This window comes from Monodon monoceros, unplaced genomic scaffold (genome assembly GCF_005190385.1).
Source record: "Monodon monoceros isolate NGI ecotype Baffin Bay Population unplaced genomic scaffold, NGI_Narwhal_1 Super_Scaffold_5, whole genome shotgun sequence".
Classification (NCBI taxonomy): domain Eukaryota; kingdom Metazoa; phylum Chordata; class Mammalia; order Artiodactyla; family Monodontidae; genus Monodon; species Monodon monoceros.
In genome coordinates, this window is record NW_021703782.1 from 43,605,156 (window position 1) to 43,615,478 (window position 10,323).

Below are 10,323 nucleotides of genomic sequence, written 5' to 3' on the forward strand. Positions count from 1 at the left end.
TGCAGTCTCCATTCCTAGTTCTTGTCTATAAAAGCATGTCCAGCTCTTTATTGGTCCATATCCTCAAATTTGTTATGATAAAAGTATGGACTTAGCATTCTTTGACTTATGTCAGGTGCCTGCAGATTCTCCCTCATCCCAAGAACTTAATATGTCCATTGGTCCTGAACAAAGATGCTTCACTGAGATTCAGCCCCAAAATCAGCCTGGGAAATATAGGTATTCTTGTTTCCAGTGTAGGTCTCACATGGGAAAACATCAACTCCATTGCAGTTTCTGTGTGCATTGATTTAGATTTAAAAATTGAACACATGAGCACATAACTTTTGAGAAATTGCATGTATGTTTACAAAATAAAGTTTTATACGTTGTAATGAGAACATTTTGTTCTATAAGATATAAATAACATGTAGAAAATAAATGTGATAAATTTAAAGCTGTCAGCCTTATGATCATTGAATATAATTCATATTTCTCTGCTTTTAAGGTCACGATTGTTGATTCTAGGCTTCAGTTTTCAGTTGGTAAAGGAACTTCTAAAATGCATGAAAACCTGAACTTTGTAAGGATCATTTTGTCACCGTTTTGTGAAAGCTTAGTTTTCTTCCTTTTTTTCTTTAATTTCTTTTACAAGTTTGTTAATGAAGAGAAAGCACCTGTTGATTCCCACTGCGACAGTTTGTTAAACATGGGGTCTGTATTCTTCCCCCTTTAGGGAAAGGTTCATTCCTTGAAAGTAACTATTCTTATCCAGTCTTGAATCCTCACTTCTAGCAAGTTCTCTTCTAAATCTCTCTCTTGTCCCAAACACATCTCCAGCTGTTCTGCTGCTGCTGATATCCAATGTGGAATTTCTCCAAGAGAGTCTCATCCCAAACATCCTGGGCCCTTTGTACTGAAGATGCTACAGAGAAATCTCACGGAAAACAGCGTGATGTGGACTCCTTGAAACTGCCCAGCATCCCCTGGATCTCAGAGATCAGTCAGATGTGTTTTCCAGAAATAACAGATGGGAAGCACTTGCTTTTTGTTGGAGAAACACTAAGATGTGCCTCTTGTCCAGACCATGACCTGAGTCACCTCACAACTTGAGCAAAATTTGGGGCAGAAGAATGGAAGTTCTTTAAATTCTTTAAATTTTTTTCTGTAAAGTATTTTGCACTGATTTGATAGACTTTTACAGGCAGGTTCCCAAGGAAAATGTGCATGTGTAAATGTCAAATAAAGATGTGAAAAGATGCTCAACATTATTAGTCACCAGGGAGATACAAATTAAAAGCACAATTAAATACCACTTCCTAGTTATGGAAGTGGCTAAAATTAAAAAGATTGTCCATAACTAGTACAGAGGATGTGACATCACTGGAATTCTCCTCCATTGCTGGTGGAAATATCAAATGGTACAACCACTTTGGAAAATGGTTTGGCAGTTTCCTAAAATGTAAAACCTATACCTTTCATATGATATAGCTGTTCTACTCTTAGATATTTACCTGAGAGAAATGAAAGTACATGTCCTCATAAAGACTTATACATGAATGTTCTGAGCAGCTTTATTCCTATTTAAAAACCCTGGGGAAAAAAATGTCCATCAACAAGTGAAACAATGAATTATCATAGATCCATAAAATGGAAGATTATTCAGCAATAAAAACAATCAACTATTGAAACATGGTAAAATATGGGTGAATCTTAAAATGTTGAAGCCGAATGAAAAGAAAAAGAGCACATACTGTGTTATTCCATTTACATGAAATTGTAGGAAATGCAAACTTGTCTTTAGGGATGGAAAGGGCTGACTGGCAGGGTGAGAGGTGAGGTTGGAAAGGGAAAGGGATTACAGAGGTGCATGAAGAAACCTTTGGAGGGTGACTGGCATCTTCATTATCTTAATTGTGATGGTTTTATGGATATATATATAAATATCAAAACATGATTTAGATTTATATTCTCTGCAGGTAGGAGATCTTTGCTCTGTCTGTACCAGAAGACCTTGTTCAATGTTTTTTTCTTCCATAAGGCACGTTCCAGCAGACCCTCCCTACTATTTTCTGCCAAGAGTGTACCTAAGGATTGGAATAGAGACCCATGAAGGATTTCTCAGCTGATGGAACAGCTAAAGGTAAATTTAGAGCAGGATATTGAATCAAAAGTCCTTTTGGTGCAAGCTCTGGCTCTATAGAGGAAACAAACCACTACCAAGAGGAGCAGAAACATAGCTCTAAGACCTAGAAGAGTCTGGAGAAAAAAGCCAGGAGGTGCTTTTTATTCATTCATACTAAGAAAACTCAAATGTTGAAGAAATAAACTTCCAAGATTGAAAACATTACTTTTGTATAAAATTATCTAAAAGTTTTTATTAAATGAGAAACATCACTAGCATTCTCTTCTTTCTGTATTGGTAGACAACTCTGACTGCTATCTAAAGTTTTAAGTGGTCAATGCTGTCTGCTCTACCTCTGCCTTTTAAAGAGTCCAGTCAACCATTTTCCCCCATGTTTTCTCCTGGTGATACAAAGACAGTGCTCTTTTTTCAGTATCAAACGTGTGGGATACTAAGCTAAGATGGACATCCCTTGCTTCAATCTAATAGAAATGTTGGAAACAATATTAAAAAATCAATTCTAAGTATATAGCTTATTTTTTTAAGTAAACAAAAAGCGATCTATAGGTTCCAGAAAACAAAAGGAAGTCAAATGATCTTATCTCTACCCTTTATTTCCTAAAGTCCTAATCTTTAGGAATAGCTAGATATCAATTTTCACCAATGTGTTTACTCTTATCCCTTAACTTGCTTTTTCACTCGAGAAGACACTCAGGATATCATGAACATCCTTGGATGCTGGTGAGCATTGGTCCACCTTATTTAAGTTAATGTGGCTGCACAGTATTCTGTGAAGGAATCCTGATTTACTTAACCATTCATCTGTACTGTCACACATTAAGTTGATTTCAATTACCGTTCATATAAATAATGCTACACAATGAGCAAATTTGAGTATTCACTTAGTATTTCTGTAAGATAGACACATACTGCTATATTTCCTGGGTCTAATGCTTTAGAATTTTTGATAGATGTTACTAAACTAATGATCAATAGTGTTTGAAATTTTTACACTTCTACCAACTCTGTGTAACTGTGCACTTTTACCCCAACTACCACCAAGCAATCTTTTTGTTGTTGCTGTTCATCAAATTTTTCATTTGAGATTTCATTTACAAAATCTGTGATCACTAGGAGACTGATTATTTAGCATATGTATGTTACCCACTCAGTTATTTCTGCTTCTGTAAATCGCCTCTTTATATTCTTTTGCCCAGATTTTTTTTGGATTCCTAAACTTTCTTGAGCTCTTCCTATCAGTAAAAATGTTAATGCTCTATTATACGTTATAAGGTTTTTTAATACCATGTGTTTTAAAATTTTATGATGCTTTGCTAAACAGACTTTTTAAAAATTAATGTGTTAAAATGCGTTGCTCTATTCCTTTATCGTTGCTGTATCTCAAACCTTTGCATCTGTTAACAAAACAGGCTGATGTAATTTCTTTCATTATTCTCATTTTTATAGAGAAGAAAACAGAGCCATGGAGCAATTAATAACGTTCCCAAGGTCCTGGCCTCATTTTAGAATCCAGGCCCTCTGAATGCACAGCTTGAGCTCTTTACCAATTTTGGGAATATCAAAGTCCACAAGGATGAGAAAGACCGCCGAGAATCTGAGCATTCTTTCTCCAGGACAATCTTAAATAGATAAATAATGATAAGTTCTTTCTCCCCAATTCCCATTTGTCCCAGTCATAATAGGCACCATCCCCTTGTGACAGACTTTTTATGGTACCATTAATTTGGTCATCACTTTCCTTATACCTGTTACAAACCAGCCTTGTCATCCTGAGAACATTTCTGTGTTTGACTAGCAGTGTTATCTAAAAACTGAATTTGGGTGATGTATACATGTTGTGTTATATGAAGTATTTATTTTCTGCCTTTATTGAATTTCCAATCAGGCTCTGATTTCCAGGCTCTGATTGCCTCCTTCAACAGCCAGCCATTCTGCAACTTGTCTGAAAATACAGCTGGAGGCAGAAAACCATAAATGTAGACAGAAAACCATAAACCAGTCCATGGCCTGGGGGTTGCGTACCCCTGCTCTTGATCTATCCATGTTGTTGCAAATGGCAGGAATTGTTTTTCTTTTTATGACTAATATTCCATCATGTGTGTATACCATATTTTCTTTTTTCAAATATGAATGGACACTTAGGTTGCTTCCATATCTTGACTATTATAAATAATACTGCAGTGAACATTGAAGTGCATATATCTTTCCAAATTAGGGTTTTTCTTTCCTTCTGGTAAATACCCAGGAGTGAAATTGCTGGATCATACGGCAGTTATATTTTTAATGTTTTGGAAAACATCCAGACTGTTTTCCATAGTGGCTGCACCAATTTACAATCCCATCAACAGTGCACAAGGGTCCCCTTTTCTCAATATCCTCGCCAACACTTGTTATGTGTTGTCCTTTTAATAATAGCCATTCTGACAGGGGTAAGGTGGTGTCTAATTGTGTTTTTCAACTGCATTTCCCTGATGATTAATGGTGTTGAAGATCTTTTCATGTGTCTGTTAGCCATCTGTATATTTTCATTAGAAAAATGTCTATTCATATCCTTTGCCCATTTTTAATCAGGTTTGTTTTATTGATGTTGAGTTGTATATGTCCTTTGTATATTTTGCATTTTTTTCCCGTTGAATATATTGTTTGCAAGTATTTTCTCCCATTCAGCCGATGGCCTTTTCATTTTGTTGATAGTTTCCTTCACTGTGCAAAAGCTTTTTAGGTTGATGTAGTCCCATTTGTTTATTTTTGCTTTTATTTCCCTTGCCTGAGGAGACGGATCCAAAAAAAATATTGCTGTGTCAAAGAGCATACTGCTTATGTTTTCTTCTAGGAGTTTTATTGTTTCAGGTCTTACATTTAAGTCTATAATCCATTTTAAGTTTATTTTTGTATATAGTGTGAGGAAATAGTTGTTTCATTCTTTTACATATAGCTGTGTAGTTCTCCCAACCATTTATTGAAGAGACTGTGTTTTCCCCATTGTAATATTCTTGCGTTTTTTTTGTCATAGATTAGTTGATCATGTAAGTGTGGCCTCTTAAACTATCCTCTTTTTTTTTTTTTTTTTTTTTGTGGTACGTGGACCTCTCACTGTTGTGGCCTGTCCCATTTTGGGGCACAGGCTCCGGACGCGCATGCCCAGCAGCATGTGGAATCTTCCCGGACCGGGGCACGAACCCGTGTCCCCTGCATCGGCAGGCGGACTCTCAACCACTGCGCCACCAGGGAAGCCCTATCCTCATTTTTAAAAATTCTTTTTTCTCTTTAGCTTGGGTGATTTCCACTGCTCTGGGTTCCAGTTCACAGATCCATTCCTCTGTATCATCTAATCTACTGTTGATTCTTTCTAGTGTATTTTTTATTTCAGTTATTGTATACTTCAGCTCTGTTTGGTTCTTCTTTATATTTTCTAAGCCTTTGTTAAAATTCTCACTGTGTTGATGTGTCCTTCTCCTGAGTTTGCTGAGCATCTTTATGATCATTACTTTGAACTCTTTTATTGGGTAGATTCCTTATCTCCACTTCAGTTCTTTTTCTGAGGTTTTGGCTCGTTCTTTTGTTTGGAATATATTCCTCTGTCTCCTCGTTTTACCTAATTCTCTGTGTTTATTTCTACATATTAGGTAGATCAGCTATAGTTTTGGATATTAGAGAAGTGATCTGATGCAGGAGATGTCCTAGGGGGCCCAGCAGCACACTCTCCTCTGATCACCAGGCTGTATGCTCTAGGGGTGCCCCCTGTGTGGGCCCTTCTGTTTTGGTGGAGCTGACTACTGTGGACACACTGGTAAGTGGCTGGCCCCTGGCCCAGTTGGCTGCTAGGCCCTGCCTTGTGTGGTGGCTGCTGGCCCGCTGGTAGGTGGGGCCTGGTCCCAGGGCAGCTGGTTGTGGGGCGGGGAGTGGCAGTTCAAATTCTTGAAGGGCTGCTGGCTCCTACAAGTATTTCATAGTTCTTGATGCTTTGTTTATTGAGCAATTGAGCTTTACATGACTGGTGCATTATTCTAGTGGAATCAGAACTTAAACGCACCTAAACATTGATGCAATGAGCTCCTGGGTTCTTGACCAGCTTGTGACATGTGGGCAGTGTTGGTGCTTGCACCTACCTCTATTTACTGCATTTCTGTGCATTCCTGGATATCAGGAGCACCTTGACCTCTGCAGAGGAGGGCTTGGCAGATGGAGAGGGTTGAGTCATGGCCATGTTCCTACTCTACTCCAGCAGCCAGCAAATCTCAGCTACCTCTCACTGACAATGCACTGTGATCCCCTGCAGAAGCTCATGGCCACCATAGCTGCAACCCTGTCTTCCCTCATCCTTTCCCCAGTTGACCACATGTGTCTTGAGCTGCTAAAGTCCAGAGCCTGGGCAGGACCTGTGCACGGTTGGCTGGCAGCGCAGTGCTGGCAGCAGCTCAGTCATCCCTAGCTCTGCTTTGCCAGCTCAGCTTCTTGTTTCTCCAGTAATTTGGAACGTACAAGTTAATAACTTCTGAATATTAAACAGGATATGACTGCAAGAGATTTTCAGGGCAAGGTGATAGTACGGAACTAGCTAGGACAAGTTTTTCACATAAAATATAACAATGTAACAAAATGAACGAAAAGTAAAATTATATGTATATATGTATACCAACTGGCCAAATGGGTGGGTCAACACTACATCCTATATTGTGAGGTATGTATGACTCCTTAAGTTTCATACTATGGATTTCTGTCATCATTTCTTAAATTTGAATTTATTCAATCCTTAAACTCTCTCTTGCTCTCTGTTCTTTTTTTCCTGGCTAATGTTATAACTTTTCCCATATATTACTTAGTAATTGTTCTTAGCCTTAAGTTTTGGGAGAAAGATTCTCTGATACCATTTCTTTCATTCATTTTTATTGGATGTCTCTTCTTTTTTATAATTAGCCATTTGGGGATCCACAAATGTTTGTGATTCTCATTAAGCCAATGCTCTTAACCTTAGAACAATTCTAAAACTAGTCAGGAACTACTGCAAGCAATAATATTTAAAAGCCGAAAGGAATTCTTGACCTTGGTTTGCTACCTCAACCAGAAGTATTAAATGAGTTTTAAAGTAGCTGTAGTAAAACAAGTGTAGCAATGAGTAAAGTTCAGTAATCATATTAATAAAACAAAGAAAATCTCAAAAATAGTTGTATTATCAGAATTAATTAGATTTATGCTAAAGATGTACCTATTGTTAATAAGGAAAGAAATAATATTTCAATAAAATGTTCTAGAAAAATTGCCTTGCACTCTAACAGAAAGCAATTTAGATTCTCATATCATAGATCAAAAAAGGAAAAAAACTGCCAATGAAATACTGAATTTAATGTAAAAACAGGTGGACAAGAAAGGGCACTGAATACACGTAAACTCAAAAGAGGAATGAATGTGACTAGGGAGAGCCTTGGTTCTATGTCCTAAACAGCCCTTGGAGAAATATACAAGGAACTGTCCAGGTCTTTGTACACAGGAAAAATTAAAAACAAGTGTCCATCAAAAGAATATGGCTATAATTTATAGAAAATGTATGTGTCAATGATTAGAGATATAAAATGATAAATAATGTAAATTACCAATACAAAATTAAAGGAAGTGGCAGATAAAAGAAAATGAAGCTTGATTGTAAAAGTTGATTGAAAAAAGAAACTAAATTAGCAAGCAAATGAGTTACCATAGAAATTCACTACAAAGTGATATGAATTAGAACAATGCTAAATTAATTTTTAGCCAAATAAGCAATGTATTAAATATCTAAGCAATTGTTTCATCAAATAAGTTAGATATTAAAAATGTTCTTCTGTTTTGTGGCAATTCACCCATTCTTTGAAAATGATTCTCGAAAAACATGAAGAAAAATGTGCATGGGCATGTTAAGCCACAGTCTCTTCCACGTACTGTCTTATTTTACTTCTCCACTTCACAAACAAAATTGTGAAGGTAATTGTCTATACACAATACCCCTAATTCTCTTTCTTGTGTTTGCTTTTCAACCTACTCCCATCGAGTTTCTGTCTCATTAATTCTACTAAACCAGATCCTGCTAAGGTCACAGTAGCCTTTGTTTACAGGTCTACTGGGATAGTTCAGTCCTCACCTGCCCTACAAGCACCCCTCCTTCTTTTAAACACACTTCTTCCCTTCAGTTTTCTCTCCCCGGTTCATCCTTGTGTCCTTCTAACTGCACTGCCACTCTGCCTTAGTGCCTGTTGCAGACTCTCCTCTGTTCAACCTTTAATGCTGAGGGTCTGCAGGATTAGGTTTAGGTCCTCTTCTCGTTGTCCATTCTATTTATAAGTGACTACATCCATCCCCATGCCCTTATTACCAGATACACAATAACTTCAAATTAATACCTCCCCCTTGGCATTTTTTTTTTGACTCAAGACCCATATTTCCAGCTGTCAATAAGACTCTGCACTTATATGTCTTCCAAGCAGCTTAGAAAGGATATACTGTATAATATTATTTTTCCTTTCCAGCATCATTTGTACCTAAAACTTCCAGTGTGAGAAAATTATTTTCCTTTACTTCTCTTTGCAGTGTTTAATATACTTGAAATAAAATGAACAATAATACTGTTTTATGTCCTCTTCCCTGTAAGACTGAGAGTTTCAACACAGTAAAAACTGCATGTGCTTTATTCGCTTGTATTTCTTGATAGCAATTACAGTCTGTCATTTAGGTACTCAATTTATATGTATAATCTGAATGGAATGAAGAGTAAATGTTACCATCCATTCTTCAATATCATTTACCAAATGAGTGTTTGAATTTAGAGTAAACAAACTCAAATTTTCTTTGTTAAGAATTTAATAAATAAAACAAAGTGCAAACTTAATAACATGAAATGAAAAACATGTTTTAAAAATTTTATTACAATGTACAGATGAAATGTAATTTTATAAATAATTTTTAAATATTATAAATATGAGAGATGCAAGAAGGAATAGATAAACAAACAATAAATAAATAACATCAGGGCAGTCATCACTTAGGGACTGATGACCCTGTAGCTGAATACTTTTATATATACTTGCTTATTACTTGCTTATTACTACTGACAAGTAATGGCTGAATTAATGCAATAAATTTTGTGGCTAAAGCAGAAATAAGTCTTTTGAAATGACCAAAGATGAATGTGCAAGGGTGATGTGGCATCTTAGTCAATGAGAATCATTTCAAGGTGATCCCAGGTCTGCATTCATAATTCTTAACCTTTCTTGCAAGTTGGTTGATGAAGACAGGGATCTCATGATTTCCACTCTGACAATTTCCCAGGCACAGTCACTGTATTTCTTCTCTTTCAGGTAGAGATGGATTCCCTGGAAGTACCTCTTCACGGCCAGTGTAGGGCCTGTCACTCCCAGGGCAGTTTCTTCATCTCCCATCGCCTGCACCAAGCAGCCGTCCAGGTCCTCCAGCTGCTGATGGAGTTCAGTGCGGAGTTTGTCCAGGAGGGAGGTGTCCCAGGCGGCAGAGGAGCGCTCTGTGTGGAAGAGGCGGAAGGTCTGCTGGAGCATCTCATGGAGGACAGAGGTGGCCTGGGCCTTCGGGAGCTGGCTGCCATCCACCATGTCCTGGGGGAAACCGAAGTCTTTTCTGTCCTTCAGACAGAAGCGAGGGGAGATTCTCTGCATCTGGCCCAGAAGCATGAAGTTCTTCTTGCTAATCCGCACGTGGTTCTGAGACAGGTCGCAGCCCAGAGATCCACCAGGGCCATAGCTGAACACCACCAGGGCGGTCAGTAGAGGGAGCACAAAGGCCATGGGGCAAATGAGGCTGCTGCTGGCCTGGCTGAGACGGGTGTCTGGGGGAGCCTTGGGGGTAGGTTCTCTGATGAAATTCTTTCTAAGCATGGCTTTTAAATAGGGAAGACAGTTTCCATTTTCTGAAAATTTCTCTCTACTTTCACTTCCAATTTGTGTTTTCATTTAGATATTTTCTTTTAACCTAAGACGATGTAATCAATCTAAACTCTTAATTTACAATAGAAGTTTAAGTTTCCCAGTAAACTTTGGATGTGTCAATCCAAAAGGATATCAATTAAATGAGAAACTAATTAAAGGCTGAAGTATATGTAGGTATGTAAAGATTCATGCACATACTTATGTACACATTTTATTTTATTATTTTTTTCTTTGTACAATTTATTTATTTTTGGCTGCGTTGGGTCTTCGTTG

At 37.5% G+C, this 10,323-nt stretch overlaps 1 protein-coding gene across 1 annotated transcript; it reads right to left on the reverse strand.

Annotated features, from left to right (window-relative positions):
• Nucleotides 1-9,321: 9,321 nt before the first annotated feature.
• LOC114884147 (interferon omega-1-like) lies at nucleotides 9,322-10,074 on the reverse strand. Its single transcript, XM_029202873.1, has one exon. It carries the CDS (start codon nucleotides 10,072-10,074, stop codon nucleotides 9,322-9,324), a length of 753 nt encoding a protein of 250 aa, XP_029058706.1.
• Between the last annotated feature and the right edge of the window lie 249 nt (nucleotides 10,075-10,323).